The sequence below is a fragment of the Ptychodera flava genome, chromosome 16, assembly GCF_041260155.1.
Source record: "Ptychodera flava strain L36383 chromosome 16, AS_Pfla_20210202, whole genome shotgun sequence".
NCBI lineage: Eukaryota > Metazoa > Hemichordata > Enteropneusta > Ptychoderidae > Ptychodera > Ptychodera flava.
This window is the reverse complement of record NC_091943.1, coordinates 1,429,581-1,456,885: the sequence shown is the minus strand read 5'-3', so window position 1 is coordinate 1,456,885 and position 27,305 is coordinate 1,429,581. Positions and strand designations below refer to the sequence as shown.

The window sequence follows — 27,305 nt, the reverse complement described above, 5'->3', positions numbered from 1 at the left end:
TACTGCTCTGGCAGTGAAGAAATTTTTGTTCAGAAGGAAAAATTCACCAACAGTTTTTGAGTGGTGTTCATCTATTATATATATATTGTTGTGATATAGAAATATTACCTGTAGTCTGATTAGGAAAATCTGATTGTATGAAATGTTCAGAGTATTTCTTCATACAAAATTTGTAACACTGTGAATAAACTTTAATACAAAGGTACACTTGAATGAAGGCTAGGTTGTGAGAATTTTTGTGTGTCGTTTTATTTTTAAATCAGTGGCACCAACTATACCTGGATCATCTTTTCCTCATAATGAGACTGCTGTCACTGACACATCGTTAACCCTGAAGTGCCCGGTAGATGAGAATGCCGTGCCGGTTCCCAGCATATACTGGCTGAAAGATGGTAATCGAATCGGTAGAAATCAACACGGAATACTGATCATGTCCGGAGGGAGATTGCTACAAATACCCAGTGTACAGATCACTGATGCTGGTAGATATACATGCATTGCTGTCAATGCTGCTGGCAATGGAACTAAAATCTATGATGTTATTGTACAGGGTGAGTTGCTGAACCTTTCTGTCTGTATTTGAGAAAAGTAGTTTAACCCTTTCACACCATGGTTTCACCCACACCCTTTGTTAACAATGGTGAGTATGGCCCTCTTTACCAGAAACTGGGGGTGGATAGGTGGAAACAGTACAGACAAAAATGAAAAAGTTTTTTTAGTCCTAACGGACACTGTCCGGGGGGACTTATAGGTTTGGTCATGTCCGTCCGTGTGTGCGTGCGTGCGTCTGTGCGTGCGTCTGTGCGTGCATCCGTCCGTCCGTTCACGCAGATATCTCAGACATGCCCAGGTCAATTTCTTTCAAACTTTGCACAAGGATAGTACCCTACCCCATACAGATGCACGTCGATTTGTTTCACAATGCGATCAAATTTGGCCGTGTTAGAGGACTTTTTAGTTTTCATCTCCATAGACTCCCATGTATAAGACAGTCTCCATAGACTCCCATGTATAAGGCCAAGAAAAATAAAAATTTAGTTTCTCATCGTATTCATATTAGTCAGGCGGTTAACATGAAAATTGTGCACTTTTGGTTAAAAGCATGAAACTTGGCACAGTTGTACATCAACTTATGACGAACATTTCTGGATATGGATCCAAGTCGGAAGCGCCCTCTGGTGGTCAAGAAAGGAAACTTATTTTTTCCCTTTTATTTATTGACGTATCTTGGTCAATTTTATCAAATATGCCAGGAAGAATCACTGATTTCATGTTTAATACTGTAGAAATTTCGTTGATGTGATATTTGCACCAGTACTTGATATATAGCTATGTAATTATCGCCCTCTATTGGCCTATAAGTGAAATAATTCCGCCATTTTCATTCTTGACAAATTTAGGTCAACTTCATATTTGAAAGGAAGCTTGACTGTTTCCTGGGTTGATATTTCGCTGAAATGATATTTTTCAAGATCATATCCCATTTAATGTAACTTTGAATGATTGTTCAGAATATCAATGTCCTATTATCAACCACAGGCTCATTGTATATTACTTACTCAAGCGTAAATACTGAATCTTTTGACACAGCTTGTTGCTTGGGTGCATGTTGTTATTGCTTATTGAATTCATATCACGACTGAAGTTCAACGCAACTATTGTCAACAATAATAACGAAACCATCAGATAAGCAGAAGATGTGTATCAGTTGAAATCAGGTTTCTGCATGTGCTGATGGGAGTAAACAGAGAATCTATAATTATATAGTGTAATGAGAGAAAAGCACGTAAGAGTTACATTTCTGGATTTACAGTACTCGCGATTTTAATTGGCACAGGGACAGAGTCACGAGTTTGGTTTTTGTGACTTGGTCATGTAACATTACTTTGAGACTATTTGAAAATGATGTTATGTTGCCTTGTTGAAATTTCCTAAAAGTAGCTTAAGTAGCTGTTAAGTTCAGATAGGTTCGTAAACATCACTTAGGGCCTTTGATAATAATGTTATATTGCCTTGTAGGAATTTCCTAAAAGTAGCTTCAATATTGGTTACATTTGATAGATTCAACAATCTGGTTTTATAAGCCAAGTTAAAACCAGTGTTTTTATGAAATCGCATTTTCTGAGTGCACCTTAGACAACAAAATTCTGTAGAGACTTTTCAAACATGTTAAAGGGCAGACGCTAGTCTCATACTCTTGACACCGTTAATCTTTTTTTGTCTGTGACTAGACGAATAATAAATATTTTCGAAGTATATCTTTGTCAAATTGCACCAAAAAGCGTCAAAATTGGTTGATTGTTTCAAAATTGTTACACGTGAGGAAAATAGCCCCCTCTTGAACTCTGTCTGTGAATGAGTGCCATCTTTATGCCATTTTGTTAAGAAAATAAAACTTTCTGCAAATTCCATTTATCATAGCGCTTAGAGGGGCATCAAAGTGGTCGTAAGACAACGTTTCTCCATCTAGGATAGACATTTTTCTTGAACATATATCACTAAAAAACCTTTAGACCACTCGCACACTGAAGTAGGTGCAGATGGCAGACGTGTCCAACCAATACAAGCTTGTAGAGTCGGAAGAACCGAGTCGTTCTAGTAAGATAATCCAAGAAATAAATTGGAAACTATGCATCCTTTGTCAGACTGAAACTGATGAGCCATTGCAATGCCCTGCTAATTCAAAAAGAAAAGATATTGGGGCAGGATATAAATATGTTGCAGAAAATCTTATCCAGTTCCATGAACTTAATGCACTCCCTGTGAATGTTGACATCGAGATGCTAGACACGGGATCAGGCATTGAAGTGACCCTACGGATAACAATGCAGCATGGCACAAACAGTGTAGACACAAAATAAGTAACATGAACTTAGAAAGGGCACGCAAAAGGAAATCTGAAGAAACTCAAGAGTCAAGTCCTGTGAAAACCCGGAAAGCGCGTACTGGAAACCAAGATCTCAAGCACAGTCAAAATATGTGCATATTCTGTGACAGACCAGCTGGTTCTGATAGCCTTCACAAGGCATCTACATTTGAACTTGATTTCAAGGTTAGAAAATGTGCAACAGAACTTAATGACACAAAGTTATTATCTAAGCTGGCAGGTGGAGATATGGTGGCTATTGATGCTGAATATCATTTAAAATGTTTGGCAAAGCTGTATAAGCGAGCACAGGTACAGGAAAGAAAAAGTCTAGGGGGTCGTCTGAGGGTTTGGCACATGGTATAGCTTTTGCAGAGCTTGTGTCACATTTAGAATCATTTCGTGATACAAAAGAACAAGACCAGTCTTTTACATGACAGAAATTAAGAAGTTGTATTTATGTAGGTTAGCAGAACTTGGTGTCGAGAATGCCCAGGTACACACTACCAGGCTCAAACATCGAATAGAGGCAGCAATTCCAGACCTCAGGGCATATACGCAAGGCAGACAAGTTGTTCTTGCATTTGACCAAGATGTCGGAGAAGTGCTTAAACAAGTCCATGATCCAGATTTTGACAGTGAAGCATTAATCCTTGCAAAAACTGCCAAAATAATACGTCGCGATATCTTCAAAACGAAGCTAGAATTCACGGGAAGTTTCACACAAGACTGTCAGGAGAAAGCTGTACCTGCATCTTTGAATGCTCTTATCAGTATGATTCTAGATGGGCCGGACATTAAAGTGCAATCTGATGAGGCAAAACCGAATTCACAGGCTTCTAAAACTATCTCACAGCTAATTGTGTTCAACAGTGTGAAAGCAAGATATAGTCAAGGTACCTCAATAATGACTAATAGACATAGTAGGGACAGAGAAACACCTGTACCCGTATACCTGGCCTTAAAGATCCATTGTGAGACAAGGAAGAGAGGCCTGATTGACACTCTCTATAACATGGGTTTATCCATTTCCTATGATCGTGTCCTCAATATCTCTACAGACATTGGTAACAAGGTTTGTACTATGTATGAAAAGGAACAGGTGGTGTGCCCTCCAAAGTTGTCCAAATGTGTATTCACAACAGCCGCTGTCGATAATATTGACCATAACCCAAGTTCAACTACCGCAAAGGACTCATTCCATGGCACAAGCATTTCTTTGATGCAACATCCAACATTTGAAGCCCAAGGGGTGCCACGTAATGTCCCAGAGCTTGACGGCTCTGAAAGTGAAATGAGTATGAATGGCATTGCACAAATTCCAGTATCATATGTTACTGTCCCTCCTGCTTCTCCTGTAAGGAAAGATGTTCTTGTACCTGCGATCGTTATGCCAGTAGAGCCCGAAGGTTCATCTTGCTTAGCAGATACTTTGGCAATAGAGTATGACTGGTTAGAGAATGTAAGAAAGCTTATCAATAAGCAAGAGCTAAGTAAAGATGACTTCATTTCATGGTCTGCACATCATGCATTCTTGCAGCAACCTTTCAGGAATTTCTTAACTACAGTTGCTCTGATGCCACTGTTTCAAGAAACTGCACATACAGTTGCCATGATCCAGCATTCCATGAACATCATAAAATCTGCTGTTCAGCATCTAAACCCTGGACAGGTACCAGTACTGGTGATGGACCAACCCTTATTTGCAATAGCAAAAGTAATTCAGTGGAACTTTCCTGACACTCATGGCGAAGATAAGTTTGTCATCATGTTCGGTGGACTTCACATTGAAATGGCAGCATTCAAGATCTTGGGAGACTGGCTTGATGGAAGTGGTTGGACAACAGCACTGCACACAGCTGGCATTGCTTCTAGTGGCACAGCTGATTCCATGATTAAGGCCACACATCTAACCAGAACAAGGCGTGCCCATCAAATCACAGCAGCTGCTCTCTTTATCACACAACATCAGGCATACTCTGCCTACAAAGATTTGAATCCAGAAAATCCTTTGCAATTTACATCCTGGTGTGAAAAAATGTCCCTTGAACAGCCTCAGTTTCAGTATTGGTCGCTTGTTCTTCAACTTGAACTGCGCACTTTTGAGTTTATAGGTTCGATTCAAGCAGCAGATTTCTCAAAGTATGTTGAATCACTAAGACAGCTGATGCCATGGATATTTAGTCTCGACCACATCAATTATGCTCGATGGCTTTCGGTTCATGTGCGAGATATGTGTGCTTTACAAACAAAACACCCAACAGTGCATCAGGCATTTTGTTCAGGAGCATTTGTTGCACATAAGTCTAAACGTTCATTTTCTGCAATGGCACTTGATCAGGCTCACGAGCAGTGCAATGCACTGGTGAAAGGGATGGTGGTGCAGTAGGGCTAACTGAGAACCCATCAGCATTGAGACGCTGGATGATCTCTGGTCCTGAGGTATCCCGAATGATACAAGAGTTTGAACACAACAGTGGTATAAAATTTACAAGAGAAACCACAACACACCATGAGCAGTCACAAGCTTTTCAATTATCTTTTACAAAGGATGTCTCAGCTCTTGTTGATGTCTTCAATGATATGGGAAATCCTTTCAAAGAGGATAGTGGTGAACTACTCTCATTAGATACTAAAGACATCGTTGATACTGATGTGATTAATTCTGTCAGAGAGGTATACAAGATTGGCCAGGAGCAGTATCAACTCTTTATCAAGGAGAGGTTCATAGAACGATCGAAATCCACCAGGAACCAATAAAGAAGAATAAGTTGCCACTATTCTCAAGAAGAGGGACTTCTCCTAAACAGAAGGCACAGATAACGACATTAAAGGAAGATTGTGCCTTATTCTCTAGATTATATATCGCATGCCAATCCCGAGATGGAAATCTTGAAGAGTTTTTCAAGTATGAAAATCAGCCATGGCCCCCTTCTTTGGCAAAGCAAGGTGAAATGAGATCAGGTAACAAAGCCGTACTGCTGGCTGAACTTGAACAACAGGTCCATGTTTCTAATGCAGCTCCCAAAGTTAGTACAAAGATCATAGATGGTGCAATGGCTGTCCAGCTGCTATCTCCGGGCACCTCCAAAACATTTAAAGATTATAGTAACAGTGTATTCAAGCCTTACATAATGTTAAATCTTATAAATGTTGACAGAGTTGATATAGTATGGGATGTTTACTTTCCTGATAGCTTAAAAAAGCAGCAACGAGGGCTAAAAGAGGTAAGGGTATAAGGAGGAGAGTTCTACCCACATCAAATGTACCGAGTAACTGGCAAAGCTTCTTGCGGGACAATGACAACAAAACTGAGTTATTTCACTTTTTGGCTGAAGAAGTATGTTCAATAGATATAGACATTGAAGGAAAGGAATTGTACAGTACTCTTGGTAATCAAGTCTTATGTACATCAGCCAGAGAAGACAAAAGTCATATTGAACCCTGCTCTCATGAAGAAGCAGACACACGTTTGGTACTCCATTTATCTGATGCAGCAGAACGTGGCCATAAGAATATCATGGTCCGTACAGGTGATACAGATGTAGTTGTCATAATTGTGTCTAAACTGCACTGCATACCAGTTGACGAAGTATGGATTGCCTTTGGTACAGGCAGAAACTACCGATATATAGGAGCTCATGAAATTGCCAACTCCTTAGGCCCTCAAAAAGCAAAAGCGTTAGCAGTATTCCATGCCTTGACCGGTTGTGATGTGACATCATTTTTCTGTGGAAAGGCAAAAAGTCTGCCTGGGAGACGTGGAATGCTTTTCCAGATGTAACTGATGCATTCCTGACACTGGCAGATGCTCCAACTTTTGTGCCCGATAACTGTATTTCGCTCATTGAGCGGTTTGTGGTTCTTTGGTATGATAGAACAAGTGGCTTCCATAGAGTAAATGATGCAAGACAGCATCTTTTCTCCAGAAAGTCAAGAGCTCTGGAGAATATTCCGCCAACAGAAGCAGCTTTAAAACAACACCTACTAAGAACTACCTATCAAGGAGGATATGTGTGGGGACAGGCGCTGCAGAAAGATGCAAAGTTACCTGATCCAATGGACTGGGGGTGGACAAAGAGAGATGGGTCTCAATGGAAGCCAAAATGGTCATCTCTTGGCCAAGCTCAAGAGATGTGTTATGAGCTGATACATTGCAACTGCAAAAGATCATGCAGGGGTTTATGCAAGTGCTACAGGGCAAGTCTTACGTGCACTGCACTCTGTTACTGTGGAGGAAACTGTCACGAGGATTGATCTACAAGAGCACTTTATGGACATCACTTTCTACTATAACATTAATGTTTGTTATAGTGGTGAATATCAAGTGGATCGTTCCAATCGGTCCAATCACAGTGCATATGTGGAATACGCAGTGGGTATTTGTAGATAATGGATACATGAGGTATGAAATATAGTTAACAAGACCCCTCTGCTACTCTAAAGTAGATGTTTATTCTTTCTAATGTTTCGTAAGTACGCGGATGACCTTCATCATTGTGCTTGTATAGCCTCTGATGAAGGTCGTCCGTGTACGTCGGAAACCTTAGGGGGAATAAACATCTATTGTATAGTAGCAACTGGGTCTTGTCAACTATTTTTCACACCTCATGAATGTTTGCACATATCAATAAGAGAAATATAGTCTTGGTTGACAGATACTGGGGGAAAAATAGTGATGGTAAAATAGTGATGGTAAACCCAATCGTGAAACCTTTTTGTTTGCTTTTAATGGTGTTTAAAATGATATTCCATAGATTATTAGTATAATGACATAACAATATTCATGTTTACATTATGTTGAGCGCAAGATTAAATTTCATTAGAGTACACATCGATTCTGATCCTATTTGATGAAAGTGCAGCAAGCAATAGGGGTAATTTTGCATATTACTGAAAGCTTGCACAATACGCACGTTCCTCACCGCTAGAGGGCGCTTCTGATTTGGATCCATATCAAAAAATGTTCAGAACAAGTCAAACTGTTAATGAGCAAAATTTCATTCTTTTAACCCAAAGTGCACAATTCTCACAAAAATCTCGGGTTAGCTGCCTGACTATATTGCAAAAAGGATGCAGTGACATAGTTTTTAGTCCCCACGGATGAAGTCCAGGGGACTTATAAATTGGGTCATGTCCGTCCGTTCACGCAGATATCTCAGATATTTTGACAAAATGTCACGTGACCTCAGTGACCTTTGACCTCAAATATATATATTTGTCCATAACTCAGTAACCATAAGTGCTACACCCTTCATATATGGTATGATGGGACAGCTTATGACACCACATATTGTACCTCATTAATTATGTGCATATCTAATTTCGAGCAAGCCAATAGAGCTAGAGGTCTGATTTTTGGTATATAGGGATAACTTAGCAATACATTTTTTTTTTGACAAAATGTCACAGAACCTCTGTGACCTTTGACCTCAAATATACATATTTGTCCTTAACTCAATAACCACAAGTGCTACACCCTTCATGTATGGTATGATGGGACACTTTATGACGCCACATATTGTACCTCATTAATTATGTACATATCTTATTTTGAGCGAGCTAATAGAGCTAGAGGTCTGATTTTTGGTATTTAGGGATAACTTAGCACTACAATTTTTTTGACAAAATGTCGTGTGACCTTGGTGACCTTTGACTTCAAATATACATATTTGTCCATAACTCAATAAACACAAGTGCTACACCATGTATGGTATGATGGGACACTTGATGAAGCCACATATTGTACCTCATTAATTATTTGCATATCTAATTTTCAGCAAACCAATAGAGCTAGAGGTCTGATTTTTGGTATATAGGGATAACTTAGGAATACAATTTTTTTGACAAAATGTCATGTGACCTTGGTGACCTTTGACCTCAAATATACATATTTGTCCATAACTCAGTAACCACAAGTGCTACACCCTTCATATATGGTATGATGGGAGAGCTTATGACGCCACATATTGTACCTCATTAATTATGTGCATATCTAATTTTGAGCGAGCCAATGGAGCTAGAGGTCTGATTTTTGGTATATAGGGATAACTTAGCAATACAATTTTTTTGACAAAATGTCACATGACCTCGGTGACCTTTGACCTCAAATATACATATTTGTCCATAACTCAGTAACCACAAGCGGTACACCCTTCATATATGGTATGATGGGAGACCTTATGATGCTTCATACTGTACCTCATTAATTATGCGTAAATCTAATTCTGAGCAAACCCATAGAGCTGGATGTCTGATTTTTGGTATATAGGGATAACTATAGGATAGAAATTTTTTGACCAAATGTCATGTGACCTAGATGACCTTTGACCTGAAATATACGTTTATGTCGATAAATACATAACTACAAGTGCTATGTCCTTTATATTTAGTAGGGTGGGAGACCTTATGACAACACACGCTTTACCTCATTAATTATGCACACATCTAATTCTGGGCAAGAGCTAGAGGTCTGATTTTTGGCATATAGGGATTAATTAGCAATACAAATTTTTTTCAAAATGTCACGTGACCTTATGACCTTTGACCTTGATTATACATATATATGCATAACTCGGTAACCACAAGTTCTATACCCTCCAATTCTGATTGGATATTAGACCTTAAGATGTCACATCTTGTACCTCATTATTATGCGCATATGTATTTCTTGGCTGGCCAATACAGCTAGAGGTCTGATCTTTTTTCCTGATTTAGAACCATAACTTAGACATGCCTCATTTGTTTCAAATTGGGAACAACGACCTAGACCTATGTGCCCATAGATTTCAACATATACAGTCCAGTGATACTTCTCAGTGACCACATTTCCCTGCCCCATCAAGACTAATACTCCTATTACAAGTGGGGACTATGTCATTGTCAATGACTTGTTCAGTATGAGTTGGGATACAAGTGAAAAAGTGTTCCTGAGCTTCTCGGTACTACGTAATCTCTTCCAAACCCTAACCCTTATGGTTCTGTTGGTTATTAGTGATGAGTTTGAAATTCATTTTTCACTTTTGCCAGTGTTTATTAATGCAATCTGTTTCATTTTAATAGTTCCACCCAGCATCGATGACTCTGAGTTACCCATTGACATTGTAAAGATAGAAGGCACTACACTGACCTTGGACTGTGATTCGACAGCCATACCTCCACCAACGTTGACGTGGCTGAAAAATGGTGCCCCAATTACCCCTAATGACAGGGGTATTCGCATCACTGGCCGGGGAAGGCATTTACATATCGCAAATGTGGAAGATTTCCATAGAGGTCAATATACGTGTGTGTCGTCCAACATAGTTGGGAACTCAACCAAGATTTACACCCTGGCAGTACAGAGTAAGCAGTGGTGTCCTTCATTCAATAATAATTTGAAATTTCATTGCGCACTGTAAACCTGAATAATGTACGGAAAGTAATGTATAATTTCTCTGATGTGGACTCTGTGTGTTTGGAAAATTTATACAACAATTAAAGTGATGCAAATTACCAAAAAGATGATCCTTTCAGTTTTAGTTAAAGCAGTGTGTATGGAAAAGTGCAGTACCCTGTTTTCACAACTTCAACTTCCAGGTTTCAATATTGGCTGACTGAACCAGTGTTGTACACGATGTTCATGCATGTTGTATGATTTCAGCTGCACCAGATATTGATGGAGCTGACTTTCCAAACCTGGTAGAAGTCCTCCAGAACTGGCCTGTAGATCTTGAGTGTCCAGCAGATGCTAATCCCCCTCCAAGAATTACATGGTACAAAGAAGGCCGCCGATTATCACCAAGGGAGCACGGCATGCGCATCATGAGACGCAACACTCTGCTGCAGATTTACAGTGCACAAGTGTTTGACAGTGGTAACTACAGATGTATTGCTACCAACATTGCTGGCAACAACAGTAAAACCTTTGACGTGAAAGTCATCGGTAAGTCAGTATTGAGTAAATGTTCACCAAGAATTTAAGAGGTTATTTTCTTTGTGTTGTTTTTACCAAACTAGATATTTACATCTGATTTAGTACTTCTCTGTGAAATAGTGTAACAGAATGTTATGTCAGCTTTACCCATTAAAACCCAGACACGTTTCCCTTTCAGTTCCGCCTACAATCAGGGAGGATCCTCACTTTGTAAATGTTCCAGTTGGTACAGACGTTACCTTACCATGCAGTGTACAAGGAATTCCAGCTCCCAAGCTCACCTGGCATAAAGATGGTACCAGACTCAGTAGGAACAGCGGTGGATATCTAATCGCCGACAGTGGATCTCTTACCATCAGTTCAGCCAGTGTCGCGGACAGTGGAGAGTACACCTGTCTTGCCTCCAATTCAGGTGGTAATGCAACTAGAACTGTCACTCTAGAAATCCAAAGTAAGTACTTTAATTCAATCCCATGCTAATCTGATCTTGATGGTTCACCCAAGTTCCAGCATACTAGCTGAGAATGCTGTCAAATTCCATACTCAGACCCGGTACTCCCCGTATCAGCATCACGTCAGTATAAAAACTGACAGCAGTTGAGTTCTCTGCATTATGCCTAACTTAGCTGAGCATTGCCAAACTCAGCAAAAATTAGATCTGTTCATCAGCCTTTGAACTGTATTCAGCATCATTTAGCCAAGCCATGGAAATTTCAAATAATCTATGCAACTCTCTATATCAATTTTTTTTTTTTCATGAAGACTTAATCAGGCCAGTTACATGTGAAGTGTTTCACTGAAAGCGATAAACAGCTAAAACTGACGTTTTTTTTTTGTTGTACGTATCTGGTTACTTGGTCTGCTCCCTTAACCTATTCACCAGCATGGTATGATTCAACTCCTGGGTAGAGTTAGACCAGTACATAGAAAAATAGGGAGAAAGGGTTATCCGACTCTAATCTCCGGTAAAATGGAATTAAATCCTATGGAGACTGACTATAACAAAATTTTCTGAACCCTGTTATGGGAATTTCTGTTTGCTGTATGGAATTGATACATAATTAAGGTACATGAAGTTTGCACCTTGAAAATCAAAGCCTTAAACTTGATCAAACCCCCCCTCAAGCTAACCTTGAACCATCCTCTTTCAAAATCAAGAATAATAATCGGGGGTCACCGTGCAAATCCGGTATAGGAGAAACAAACTACCGTACCCAACATTTACTAATATCTGAAATTCAAAATGGCCACCATGCCTGTGTTATCTACATGGGGTAAAATTAAAATTCCAGATTTTCACAAAAAAACTGTAAGCTGGTGAAAACTTTATTTTACTCCATAAACTCAAAAATGAGCCCCCAAATGTGGTAGGCTAAAAGACTATTGTAAAAGTTTGAGAGTCTGAATATCTGTCCCTGAGGTGCATTCTACCTTAAGCTGAAGGAAAATAATGGCATATTCCTCACTTATTGACAGTTATTAGATTTGACTTAAAATGTTCTCAAAATGTTACAAGTACTTTAAAGCTGACAAGGGACGCTTCACGACTTCCATGTTGCTGCAACCTTACATCTATTGATCTGTTTTATTCCAGTTCCTCCATCTATTCAGAACATCTCCCCAAAAGTCAAGGCAAACGTCTTTGAAACAGTGACACTACGATGCCCGGTGACAGGGAATCCCCCGCCATCAATACACTGGTACAAGGGAGCCAGTGCACTCACTGGAAATGGTGACTCACTGATAATAAAGAGAGCTGAGCTATCTGACGCTGGAGCATACACATGTTATGCCAGAAGCACTGCGGGTTTTGACTCAGCTATGATACATGTCACTATATTTGGTAAATCATACTTTGCATCTTTAAAGGGCTAGTAGATGTAACTTTTGATAATTTTTTTCACTATTGTTGTTTTTTATGTCGACTACAATTTCTTGTTCTAATCCCAAAGCATGTTTTAGATACACTGTATACAGCTTATTCCTGTCCTATTTTGTATTTGCATACACGACTGTTTTGGCAGACAAGTTATATCCCACCAACGGTGTCAGATATTCATTTTAAGAGCAGCAGTGGATTGCCAATGGGCAACACTTTGATCAATTTTACTTTGAACTTTGAACTTTATTGTCATAACACTTGTCACACCCTTTGTAGGGTGAGTATAATGGTACATGATAAAGAGTGATCAAAATAACAATAAAACAAACAACAAAACAGAAGCAAAACAATAATACATTACTATAAACGTCTTTGAATTTTGCTATTATTACTGGATGACCAAAGTTTTACCACTTTTTGGTTTGTTCTTTTGAGGGCAGGTGTAACTGAATGATATTTTCCCTTTCCATATTTTAATTCACAGAGCGTCCCACAATAAAAGAGTCCTTCCAGCAGTACGTTGTGATAGAAGACCAGCTTGTAACCATGAAATGCACGGCTGAAGGTACACCCAAACCCACGATACGTTGGCAGAGGGAGCACATCGATATCTCGGAGAACGACGTTCGGTACAGAGTCTTACCAAATGGGTATCTCCATATTCCATTTGCACGGAGGGAGGACTCAGGAATGTTCAAGTGCATTGCTGAGAATGATGGTGGTTCAGCTGAACAACTGATGAATCTTTATGTTCAAGGTCGGAATTATAGTTTTCAATTTGTGCCAATAGCTTAAACCTTTGAGAAATTATAGTTAAATTGGGCCGCCTCCCAGAATGATGGCTCATTAGCTACTATAGACTGTAGTCTATAGAAGCTATTAGGATGGGTATCCGTCTAATCTTCTTCTTCATAACTGCTTGTCAGACAGGAGACTTGTCTAAGGAGACTGCATTGTACACTTTTGATTTACTGTATCAGTTATTCAATTTAGTGGAACACTTTCTGACCAACATAACTGACAAGAAAACTCTTTGATTTTTTGTGATGTGTGCATATGGCATTAGTTCATTTGTTGATCAAGGCAAGTACCAATATCATTCTAGGCCATACAAAAACATTGTGAACGAGTGTCTTTTCTCCTTTCTATCAGTCTGACTAGTTCTGTCTATGAAACAAAGGTCATGTGGCATAGCATGGCAATTGTACTTCTGTCAATTGCAATACATGTTCCAGTGAATCTATATTCTTAGTGATAATGTAAGCATCTGCTATGTCTAACTGAAACATCTCTGTGGCTACCAATTCTATATACAGCCCTTCAGGATTAATGCGCAGCATCTCAGAAGCTGTTAGCCAGTCGGTTGACTGGAACTCATTGTTGTACTTGGGCCTCAGCCCAAGTACATTTGTTTTCATTCCGTGGGAAAAAACTCTGTAAGGTATAACCATTTCTGGCTGAGACCAGGGAGGGCAAAATGTCTTGGCTCCATCTTTCTTGGCATAATAAATGGCGTAATGATGTTAACTGAATGGAAGTGCTGCTCTCAGCCAGTCTTGAATAAGTGAGATGTGAATATTAATGCTTCTCTATCTGAGTTTTTGCCACAAAATCTTCTGAATATAATCAAAATGTGCATCGAAATGCAACAATTAATGCACCCTCCGTTTCCTAGGCGATGGCACGACCCTTGCTACACCCACCGGACGAGCCAATGTGGGAGGGGTCATTTCAGTTTGGTCGAACAAGAGGGCTCGAGACCAGAATTTAACATTTAAACTTGAAACATGTTTAATCGCTGACAAGATGTGGACTAGTGTTAATCAAACTAAAAGTGTAAAAAGGAAAGGTTTTATATCCCGGATACAATGAAAAACATTACGACTGGAAACTGTACCCCCAGTTGAGAATAGTAATGCCCACAGCGATGGAGAACACTTATCCTTGAGCTGAGAAAACCAGACCATCATTTCGAAATAGAGCTGCGGATTCGAGAAGCTCGTTCAAATAGCTAGGTACACCCCATAAAGGGGTGATTTCGAGTTTTGAAGGCAAATTTCGCCTCCTTCATATAGAAATCGTACGTTTGTTTTTCCAGGAGAACACACCATTTGACACAAAATTTGCATGTAAAGGTGTCGCCAGCAAGCACGTGGTCAAATCTGGCGCAAGAAACAATATGAAAGTTGGGTAAAGCCAGTCCAAAATAAACTGATTTGAACTTTTGTGTTTTGTAATTTATACCACTGCAGTAACATTACCTTATTTTGACAACATCACACAATGTAATACGTTTTGAAACTGAATACTCCGACGTATTCTGTGTCTCCTTTGCTAAAAAATACGGTATGCCGATTACCATGTAAGGAGATGATGACGTTGTTACGTGCAGAGAAGACGAACAAAAGGGTGAACTCAGCAGTTAACGTTTAAACAAAATTTATTACGAAAATAAAACTAATTGCTAAGTCAGGGATAGAGTACAAGCTTTAAAAGTGTACAGACTACTTATCTCAGCTGGGACGGCAAAGCTCCAGTCTCAGAGTTGTAACAGTCAGTCGGATGAATGAACAGTCCTTTGGCTTGCAGGCTTGAAGCTGCACAAAGTCCACAGTATAAATCCAGCGTTGACAGTGAAGGTCTTGAAAAGTCTTGAGAATGACTACTGCTGGAGTTTAGTAACACACAAGAGACACGATCCCAAAAGTCTGACTGGAAGCTGTGCACGTCCCTTTTATAAAGGCATATAAGAACAATCTAGAACTTTTATTGACATGCTAATTACTGTTCTAAAATTATCTCTCTTACACAACTAATCAACTTTCCAGAACATTCCAAACATGACTAATTGAATTCAAGGTTGTGAGGTCATTAAGGGCAGTGACCTTGAGAATGTTCTAGACTAATTGAACTCAGGTCATGATGAGTGTGGGGTAAATGACCTACATAACACACCCCCTCTTCAAAAAAGAAAATTTTTCAAAGAAAAATCTTTCTTTTACAAATGTAATCTTGAAAAGGATTTAAGTACTCAAAATTTTTTTTTTTTTTTTTTTTTTTTTTTTTTTACTCTAAAGTAAAATTTCTTGAAAGTGAACAACAATAAACTCTAAATACGAGAGAGACAGTCTGCAATTAAATTGTCTCTGCCTTTGATATGTCTAATATCAAGATTAAACTCCTGTAACATTAAACTCCATCGTAGCAATCTCTGATTTTTGCCTTTAAATTTCTGCAGAAAAACAAGAGGGTTGTGATCAATATAAACCACTATTGGCTGATTTGAAGAAGTAACATAAACTTCAAAATGCTGTAAAGCTAATATCAAAGATAAACACTCTTTTTCAATTGTAGAGTAGTTTCTCTGGGATTTGTTAAATTTGCGTGAAAAATAGCAAACAGGATGATCTATACCATGACTATCCTCTTGCAATAAAACAGCACCAGCAGCCGTATCACTAGCATCTACAGCTAATTTGAATGGCAAAGTGAAATCTGGTGCAGACAACACTGGGGCACTTTGCAGTATGGCTTTAAGTGTATCAAATGCCTGTTGGCATTGCTCTGACCAAACAAACTTTACTTTCTTTTAAGTAAGTTAGTCAAAGGCTCAGTAATTGTGGAGAAATTTGGACAGAATTTTCTGTAGTAACCAGCCATACCGAGAAAGCGCATCAGTTGTCGTTTGCAGTTTGGTATGGAAAACTTGAAATGGCACTGATTTGGCATCAACAGGTTTTACCTCACCCTGTCCTACAGTATGTCCGAGGTAAGTTACCCTTGCCCAACCAAACTCAGATTTGGCAAGGTTGACAGTCAACATTGCTTTGCTCAGTCTCTCAAAGAACTTCCGCATGAGCTTGATGTGTTCCTCCCAGGTGTCACTATACAGGACGACGTCGTCAACGTAGGCTGCACACCCGTCTAGCCCGGATATGACGTCGTTGATCATCCGTTGGAACGTTGCCGGAGAGTTCTTCATTCCGAATGGCATCACCTTGTACTGGAACAATCCGTCTGGTGTAACAAAGGCGGATATTTCACGAGCACGATCCGTCAGAGGGACTTGCCAAAATCCCTTCAGTAGGTCAAATTTCGTCACATACTTGGCTTTTCCCACTCGGTCGATGCAGTCATCAATCCTCGGATTGGGAAAGTGTCTGTCTTTGTTAAAGTGTTGACCTTCCTAAAGTCCGTGCACATACGATAACTGTGATCTGATTTGGGAACAAGTATGCACGGCGAACTCCAGTTACTTTTACTGGGTTCAATAAAGTCATTGTCCAGCAGGTATTTGACTTCTTCCTGGAGATATTTCGCTTTTGTTGGATTCAGTCTGTATGGGTGTTGTTTTACAGGCTTACTGTCCCCAACATCAACGTCGTGATAGATGACGTTTGTCCTCGTTGGAACATCTTGAAACAGGTGTTTATATTCATGGAGCAGTTCTTTCACCTGTTGTTGTTGTTCTGGCTGGAGGTGTGCCAACTTTGTAGACTCCAGCTTCTCCAGGATTTCTGAGTTCTGAAGCTTGACCGAGCCCAGCTTTGAGTTTAGAGTATTTTCACTCAAGTCAGTTTCAGTATCACTATCTTCATAATGGCCAGAACTGACTGTACTGACAGGCTTTGTTTTAGTAGGATTATCCCTATCCAAATATGGCTTAAGCATATTTATGTGACATAGCTGTTTTTGTTTTTCGCCTGTCAGGTGTTATTATGATGTAATTTAAATCACTCAATTTCTTATCGATTAGATATGGCCCAAAGTAACGAGCATGGAGTGGTTTGCCAGGAATTGGAAGTAGAACAAGAACTTTTTGACCTGGTTCAAACTTCCGTTTTGAGGTGCTTTTATCATATTTGATTTTCATTGACTGCTGAGATGACTCAAGATTTTCTCTGGCTAATTCACATGCTTTAGAGAGTTTCGTACGAAACTCTGACATATATTGCAAAATATTCAGACAATCATCATCGTCTGATAGGAATTTCTCTTTAACTAGCTTAAGTGGGCCACGGACTGTATGTCCAAATACAAGCTCAAATGGGCTAAAACCAAGAGACTCTTGAATTGACTCTCTAACAGCAAAGAGCAGAAAATGAATTCCTTCATCCCACTGCTTCTCTGTGTCAAAACAGTAGGTCCTAATCATGTTTTTTCAAAGTTTGATGAAATCGCTCAAGAGCACCCTGACTTTCTGGATGATAGGCGGATGACCTATACTGTTTAATGCCTAGCTGATCCATTACTTGTTGAAAAATTCCAGACATAAAGTTGGAGCCTTGATCGGACTGGACACATTTAGGGAGGCCAAATAAAGTGAAAATTTGACTAAAGCTTTCACTATAGTCTTTGTCTTTATATTTCTCAGTGGTATGGCTTCGGGGAACCGAGTTGATGTACACATTATTGTCAGCATGTACTCATTTCCTGATCTTGTTTTTGGTAGGGGCCCAACACAGTCTATTAGTATCCTACTAAATGGTTCTTGAAATGCAGGAATTGGCTGTAAAGGGGCCTTTGGAATGGTCTGATTTGGCTTTCCTACCATTTGACATGTGTGACAAGTTTTACAGAAATGTGCTACATCCTGCCTGAGATTAGGCCAATAAAAGTGACTGAGAATTTTATGATAAGTTTTCCTTACTCCCAAATGACCAGCCCAGGGCGTTTCATGGGCCAGGCGCAATATTTCAGCACGATAGGGCTTTGGAACCACAATTTGATGTTTTATAGCCCAGTCGTCATCAACCAAAACATCTGGAGGTCTCCATTTACGCATGAGAATACCAGATTTTGTATAATAGGAAACAGAGCTATCTGAAGTTTTATCTTCATCATCTACCCTGTCAAACAAACACAAAATATCTGGGTCTTTGTGTTGTTCTGCAATGAGATTTGATCTAGAAAATGTCTGACTTTGGTCAGCAGAAGTTTTACTGGAAGTTTCAATCCACGAGGGATAACGGAATGATCCGTGTCAAACACCTGACTGAGAAAGGTGTCATTTAAGTCAACATCTGTGACATTATTTTGAGAGTATTTTGATTCTCGGAAGTTTTCTTTGACATGGCTCGAGTAATGGCACATGAAGGAAATAAATCGGGTATCTCTTGTTCAATTGGCTCTGGATCCTGATCTAAACTAGGATTATCAGTCACAAGTGGATTAGTAATGACCTTGTCCCCAGCAAGGTCGTTTCCAAGAAGAAGGTGAATCCCTTCAAAAGGCAAAAAAGGCCTAATACCTAAAGCCACAGGTCCAGAAACAAAGTCCGAAGACAAATAGACATTATGGAGAGGAACAGGAATGAAGTCATTGCAATCTACCCCCTTAATAAGAACTTTAGAACCTGAAAATGACTTTTCAGAAAACGGCAGGGTATCTGCCAACAAAAGAGACTGGGAAGCCCGGTATCTCTTAAATTTTGACAGGGGTAGCGGAAGAGAAATCACTAGAAAGTGATATAAAACCATTATGAATAAATGGTTCGAAAATACCCATAATGCTATCTTGAGAAGAATTGACCTTGACCTCATTAATTGGGATAAGAGGGGTTTAACCTCAGAAAATGTGTTGCACACATTATTAGACTCTAATTGAGTTGATGAAGAAATAAAGCCGGTGGGCTTAGATCCACTTTGACCACTTTGACCTTCACGTTTTCTTTTCAATTTGAAACAATCTGACATTAAATGGCCGTCTTTCTTGCAATAATTACAAGAAAGTGTACCGAACTGTTTGTCAGAAGGAGATTGAGACTTGGGATCTGATGATGTGGAAGTGTTACTTGAATTTTGTGAATGTTTTCATTTGATTTCCTACTCTCCTTTGAAAATTCTTGGATGAAAAGGACGAGTTAAATTTACCTGCATTGTTTCTGTATGAAAAGGACTGGGATGGTTTGCTGAGAAAGGAAGATTTGTGGGTCAATGAATAATCATCGGCCAAACGTGCAGCAACCTCCAATGTATCTGCCTTTTGTTCATTGATAAATGTCTTGATGTCACTCCGAATGCACCTCTTAAATTCTTCAATCAAAACAAGCTGTCGTAATTTGTCATAATTCTGACTGACCTTTTCAGAAGAGCACCAACGATCAAACAGTTGTTCTTTTGTTCGAGCAATTCAACATAAGTTTGATCCTTCACCTTCTCACAATCCCTAAATTTCTGACGGTAAGCTTCAGGCACCAACTCATAGCCCTTGAGAATTAATTCCTTCACAGAATCATAATCTGAAGCCTGCTCTACTGACAATTGAATGTAAATTTCTCTGGCTTTACCCACCAAAGCACTCTGCAAAAGCATAGACCAGGACTCCTTAGGCCAATTCAGACTCTGAGCATTTTCTCAAAATGAAGGAATATTTATCAACATCCTTTTCTTGGAAAGGGGGACTAACCTGAAATGCTTAGTGATGTCAAAACCGTGTGAAGGAAGGATTTTCCTGACTGTCCAAGCTCTAAACGTTCATTTCTAATCTTTCCTGCCTATCTTTCTCTCTCTGTCTTTCTTCCATTTCTAACTGCATTTGTATTTTTTTCTTTTTCTATTGTAATTCTAGTTTCTTGATCTCCAAATTTGTCTGCATTTCTAATTCTAATTTTCTGAGTTCAGAGGTAGACTCGGGCTCATAATCTTTCACGGTGGATTCCTCAAATTGGCCTAAATCAACTAGATGTTTGGCAATACGGTACTGTATTTCCCTCTTGCGCATAGATCTTTTGACTTCTACTTTAAGGAAATTGGCCAGTGTTATGAGGTCGTCTTTTCTGAGGGAATCAAATGTGTCCTGATCAAGGTCATCCATTTCCTCTGGTTTAAATTCCGCCATGATTAAATTTCGCTGAGTTCACAGTATACAGTAGTTTTTAAAAAGGCTGGCAAAATGTTGTCAAACGGCTCAAAATGTTCGTCTCCCGGACGAGCCCCCAATTTGTTACGTGCAGAGAAGACGAACAAAAGGGTGAACTCAGCAGTTAACGTTTAAACAAAATTTATTACGAAAATAAAACTAATTGCTAAGTCAGGGATAGAGTACAAGCTTTAAAAGTGTACAGACTACTTATCTCAGCTGGGACGGCAAAGCTCCAGTCTCAGAGTTGTAACAGTCAGTCGGATGAATGAACAGTCCTTTGGCTTGCAGGCTTGAAGCTGCACAAAGTCCACAGTATAAATCCAGCGTTGACAGTGAAGGTCTTGAAAAGTCTTGAGAATGACTACTGCTGGAGTTTAGTAACACACAAGAGACATGATCCCAAAAGTCTGACTGGAAGCTGTGCACGTCCCTTTTATAAAGGCATATAAGAACAATCTAGAACTTTTATTGACATGCTAATTACTGTTCTAAAATTATCTCTCTTACACAACTAATCAACTTTCCAGAACATTCCAAACATGACTAATTGAATTCAAGGTTGTGAGGTCATTAAGGGCAGTGACCTTGAGAATGTTCTAGACTAATTGAACTCAGGTCATGATGAGTGTGGGGTAAATGACCTACATAACAACGTCAAGACAGATTTGTAGTGCGTTTGGTCCTGGATGTTGCACGAAGTTTTGTCAAGGTAGCTTGTGTATTTATTTCCTAAATGGGAGAGATTAGGGTCGATCTAACGAAGGCCGAAGAATGTTATGATACTCTAAGCGAGCTGAACTCTAACGCGAATGGTTGGATAATTTGGAGGATGTCTAGAATGATCTCGTCTCATTAAGATTATTTGGCGGTCAGCATTGAATTTCAACTGCGTCACAAGTTTGCGAAATGAGTATTCCGTCGAACGGTCAACGAACGATATTTTAGAAATCTGGAGACATGGCACATCGCATTTTTATTTTACTATTTTATATTTTACAAAAGATTTAAGAAGCAATGATTTTGTCGAAAATTCTGAAAAAAATATAGGAAGATTTGATCGGGAACACATTTTCACTTGGGGTCAACTAGCCCTGCGTACGATGCTGTGTGTTCCGCTACAGCTAATCGCCCCGCTCACCACAGCCCTGCAAAGACCCGTACGTAGGGTCGGTGACTTCAAATCCATTTTGGGACTTGACGTAAAAAGCCAAATTACTGCCGAAATTCAGCGTTCTTGGGCCCAAGTCGTATCCCAGCCTACCTCAGCTACTCGATCGCTTCCAAAAATGACAGTCTTTTATTTACTTCTCGTAAATAACCGTCGATGTCGGCAACTCTCTCGCTAGCCCTGCGTACGATGCTGTGTGTTAGCTGTAGCACATAGCATCGTACGCAGGGCTAGGGGTCAACATGGGGTCGCAGCCATGTTGCCTCAAAACTTATTTCTGTCTGCACTCAAAACTCAAAAATGTCGGATATGAACCTGAAAAATCGATGTAATTTTGTCAAACTTCGGCGAAATTTCAGCCTATAGACAAAATTTCATCTAGGTAAGGTAAATTTACTGAAATTTGATCGACAAATAATCCTGAGCTTGAACGTGACAGCTCGCCTTCTCCGGGAAGTCAATGTCAACAGTCAAGCATCCAGCTGCCCATACACAGTTGCCCACATATGGCCAGGTTTATGAGATTGTTTTCAAGCGACGGCGGCAGACCGTACGGGGCTCTGGATATGAACCTACCGCCGGTGTAGCTGTAATAACTGTTGCGTTGTTTTTAGTGCCCACGGACGAAGTCCTGGGGGAGTTATAGGTTTGGTCATGTCAGTCCGTCCGTCCGTCCGTCCGTTCACGCAGATATCTCAGACATGCCCTGGTCAATTTCTTTCAAACTTTGCACAAGAACAGTACCCAACCCCATACAGATGCACGTCGATTTGTTTCACAATGCGATCAAATTTGGCCGTGTTAGAGGACTTTTTAGTTTACACCTCCATAGACTCCCATGTATAAGGCAGTTCTCCATAGACTCCCATGTATAAGGCCAAGAAAAATAAAAATTTAGTTTCTCATCGTATTCATATTGCCTAAAGGATGCAGTGACACAGTTTTTTGTCCCCACGGATAAAGTCCAGGGGGCTTATAGATTGGGTCACATCCGTCCGTGAGTCCATCAGTGAGTCCATCGGTTCACGCAGATATCTCAGACATTTTGACAAAATATCATGTGACCTTGGTGACCTTTGACCTCAAATATACATTATTGTCCATAACTCAGTAACCACAAGTGCTAAACCTTTCATATTTGGTATGATGGGACACCTTATGACGCCACATATTGTACTCATTAATTATGCGCGTATCTAATTTTGAGCGAGCCAATAGAGCTAGAGGTCTGATTTTTGGTAGATAGGGATAAGTTAACAGTATAATTTGTTTGACAAAATGTCACGTGACCTCAATGACCTTTGACCTCCAATATACATATTTGTCCACAACTCAGTACCACAAGTGCTACACCCTTCATATTTGGTATGATAGGACACCTTATGACACCATATATTGTACCTCATTAATTATGCGCATATCTTATTTTGAGCGAGCCAATAGAGCTAGAGGTCTGATTTTTGGTATATAGGAATAACTTAGCAATACAATTATTATGGCAAAATGTGACGTGACCTCAATGACCTTTGACCTCATATATATATATTTTTCCACAACTCGGTAACCACAAATGCTACATCCTTCATATTTGGTATGATAAGACACCTTATGACACCACATATTGTACCTCATTAATTATGCGCATATCTAATTTTGAGCGATAGTTATTCATACTATATACCTGTTGAATGTAAATCATGAAATTCTGATGAGATGAACCCCCACCCCCCCACCCCCACCAAACCCCGACAGGGTTCGTGTCTTCCAGCACCATGGATCGTTCAACAACGATGCTGATATTTGGTATATAGGAATAACTTAGCAATACAATTATTTTGACAAAATGTCACGTGACCTCAATGACCTTTGACCTCAAATATATATATATTTGTCCACAACTCAGTAACCACAAGTGCTTCACCCTTCATATTTGGTATGATGGGACACCTTATGACACCACATATTGTACCTCATTAATTATGCGCATATCTAATTCTGAGCAAGCCAATAGAGCTAGATGTCCGATTTTTGGTATATAGGGATAACTATAGGGTAAAATCTAAATATGCCCATCTAAATATTAGACATCTGCCATCGAGAACAAAAGAAATTTGCTGTAATTTGAATATTTGAGGAGTTTAAGCAATTTCCACTATAAATAGAGAACCCCTGCCTCAAACTCCACAAAAGTTGCTAGACATATTTTGCCGTTGTCATGCCATTGCTTCGTTGTTAATAACCAGTTAATCAAATGCCTAATTGACAGGAGGAAATTCAAGACCATATTTGAATAGTAGTATATATTGTCTTCAAAATTACTCTATCACGGCCCAAGTACTCATTGCCTTCAGCAATACTGCATTGTTTTATTTTAATTATTTTTGAACAGCCAATTGGCTACTTAATGACCCTAGTTTAAGACTCCTTAAGTTGCTGTAAATGCATGCATAGCACGTCTAATTTTCTTAGAAGTGCAAGTAAGAACATAGAGGTGTCATGAGAAAATTAAGTCAGAACTGCTGTATCTGATTCTGTATGTCTCTCACACATGTATGTCAAATATTATCATATGGGAACGCAGAGTTATCAACACTATTTTTACTGTGGTTTAGCTAAAACATATTTTTCTGACCAATATGATAAGTTTAAATGAACACAAACATGGTACAGTTGAACTGCTCAGTATTCAATACTACTTTTATGCATGCATGTAAACTGAACACATAATTACATGTATTGTCAATGAAAGGAGTTTCATAACACCTTCATAGATAATATATTTGATTTTTCAACAGTTCCTCCGACTATCAAGAAAAGCAAAGTTGAATTTAGTGTTTTGATTTACGACAACATTGGTTTACCCTGTGAAGCCGAGGGAATACCTAAACCAACAATTAGTTGGGCAAAAGATGGCAACAGCCTGGATTCTGTCCCAGGATACATAGTGACCCCAGAAGGAACCCTGTACATCTACAGGACTAGGGTAAATATCCCTCCTTACGGTAGTATGCACCTCAAAATTGTGAAAGACTTAAACTCTTGCTCACAAACTTTCCTTAAGGAAACTTTCAGCCATTCTCTCACTAAATCAAGAATAAATATTGGGTGGTCACTGTGCAAATTTTGGTACTAGAGAAAACAAATAACCCAAGATTTACTGATATTTACAGTAGAATTCAAAATGGCCGCCTTCCCTGTGTTAACTTTATGGAGAAAAAATAAAATTTTCGATTTTCGAAAAACTAAGCTGGTGAAAAGTCTTTCTTTCTTTCTTTAAAATGCAACCCCACAAGTGGTAGATCAGAAAGGAATTGTAAAAGTTTGAGAGACCGAATATACGTCACTGAGCACGTTCTACCTTAAACATGTGTATGCCTTGGTTGATCATTTATGATTATCAAAGGATGAATAATAGAAATATAGAAAAACTGTTTGTCATTTGAATATGTATATGATCATGTCATACTGTAGTTACTTCATGAATTCCGTTCACAGAATTTTGAACAGTGTCATCAAAGTGCAGGACATGGATGGTGAACTGAAAGTGCTTACCATGTTTGCATATAATCATACTGTGTAATGTCAAGTATTTCAACACCATTATGTCCATCTTTAATGTAGGCCTTTTAATCTAACAACACCTTTCTAAACAGTTAAATTGTGCTCAATATCCTTTGTCAGGTAAAAATGTTTCACAATTTTATATTTTCAGGAGAGAGATTCAGGTGACTATGTTTGCACCGCAATCAATGATGCAGGCAGAGAGTCATCCAAAATGACCCTTACTGTACAAGGTAAGCTAGAGCTGTTACTGAGCTCAAAAAGAGTATTTGTAATATATGTGTGCATATTTCATGTGAAGCTATATGGATTCAATAGGGGGTGTCACCGAAAAGACAACTGTTTTTTCCTTTATGACCTTACCAAAGGTTTGAAATTACAGGAGTTGTTACAGGAAATGTTCAGTTTGCTTGAAACTTGATTTTTAGAACTTTACTCCGACATGATTTTACTTTATTCCTACATGATTTTACTTTATTCCTACATTATTTAACTTTATTCCTACATGATTTCACTTGATGGTAGAACTCAGGACATTAAAAACATAGAATCGCTTATTGCTTAACACAGATTTGTGTTATCATTGAAATGCAAATTAGTTCAATTTTTAAAAATACTTCAGTTATTACAAATGTAATCATAACATCTTAGTTTAATGACACCCAACTATTATATGCTCTAAGGCCTGGATCAGTCAATCCTTGATTGGAAAAAGCAAATGTTTACTTGGAAAATTTGATAAAATTTGAATATTTTGAGGTAAATTTCAAAACTAAAGAGAATTTTGATAATCTGTGCTTCAATCCAAAAAAAACTATACAAAACTTCAGGACAGTCAAATGAAAACTAAAGAATTACAGGACCCTAAAAGCTTGAAGAAAGTGGTCTTTTACATGCAAGGGTGTGTTTGATACAGTCCAAAAATTTTCCTAAGATTTTCCAAAAATTTTGGTTAAAAATTTTAGCGCATGAAAATTGCTATCCATTTAGTCAAAATTTATCATTAGAATTACAGAAAAATTCATAGAAAATGCTTAAACATTGCACTAAAATTTTGCTGGGAAAAATTACAGCACTTAAAGGGTTAAGATTGGAATCTTGGGGACAGTATTAAAGATCTGGCTGGGAGTCTGAGTCATATTCTGCTTCTTTTCCAGTTCCACCCAAATTTATTGAGACACCTACTGATTACGAGTTAGAGATCAACGAGAAAATTGATTTAGTCTGCGAAGCCACAGGTGTGCCAACTCCAGAGATTACATGGAGTCTTAATGGTAAACCCAGACCAGGTAAGTCACAGACTGAGATGATGTGATCATGTATATCAGCTAGTATTCCTGTGCAGCAATACCTAAAACCTCTCAAGAGCTCATTCTGTAAGGTAGCTTGTCAAAATCAAAAGGCCCATCATCCTGCATCATCCTGCGTGACAATTCAAGGTACTGCAAGGCGACGATACCGGAGGTAGAATATTCATGATATGCATAAATATTCATGAGTTGACGCCACTCAACTACACTAATTTGAATTTAGTACAGCTGAGCTCTCTAATAGGCGGCAAATAAGGTATACTAGCTGCTACAATTACTTGCCTGAAATTCTAGCATAGTGAGGTGGTCCCAGTAGCTTGAATTTTGTTTTGTGAAACTAATTTGTCACAATATAATACAAAATTTAATTAACAACTGACACGTGTTGTCCCCAAATTGTGCAAAATGTCCCTAAAAATATATGTTAGTGGGAACAGAGTGTGCCCTGGTTTAAGATTCCTGGCTGCAACACTGTTTGTATATACCTTAGGTAGAGTTCAGTGTAGGTATATGTATTTCATGGCAATACCTGCAATTTTGTGCACTTACAGGCGCTACAGGTGGGAATGGCAGAAGTATTCTGACAATTGAACATGCCCGCAAGGAAGATGAAGGAACCTATTTATGTACTGCCACCAATGATGTTGGACAGGAAAGATTCGTGGCTGCAGTTAGAATCAAGGGTAAGTGTCAGTGATAATGCATAAGACTGTGTCAGAAAATATTTATTTTAGATTTTA

The 27,305-nt window shown here is 39.0% G+C and overlaps 1 protein-coding gene across 3 annotated transcripts in view; it reads left to right on the top strand.

Moving 5' to 3' along the window:
• Positions 1–27,305, top strand: part of LOC139152493 (hemicentin-1-like) — a 91,650-nt gene that overhangs the window by 20,771 nt on the left and 43,574 nt on the right. For all 3 annotated transcript variants that reach the window (XM_070725650.1, XM_070725649.1, XM_070725648.1), the window contains exons 8-17: positions 264–551; positions 9,929–10,210; positions 10,509–10,790; positions 10,960–11,232; positions 12,376–12,624; positions 13,148–13,420; positions 24,490–24,677; positions 25,407–25,488; positions 26,413–26,544; positions 27,117–27,248. In XM_070725650.1, coding sequence (XP_070581751.1) covers positions 264–551; positions 9,929–10,210; positions 10,509–10,790; positions 10,960–11,232; positions 12,376–12,624; positions 13,148–13,420; positions 24,490–24,677; positions 25,407–25,488; positions 26,413–26,544; positions 27,117–27,248 — 2,181 coding nt within the window. The remainder of the gene's footprint in view (positions 1–263; positions 552–9,928; positions 10,211–10,508; positions 10,791–10,959; positions 11,233–12,375; positions 12,625–13,147; positions 13,421–24,489; positions 24,678–25,406; positions 25,489–26,412; positions 26,545–27,116; positions 27,249–27,305) is intronic.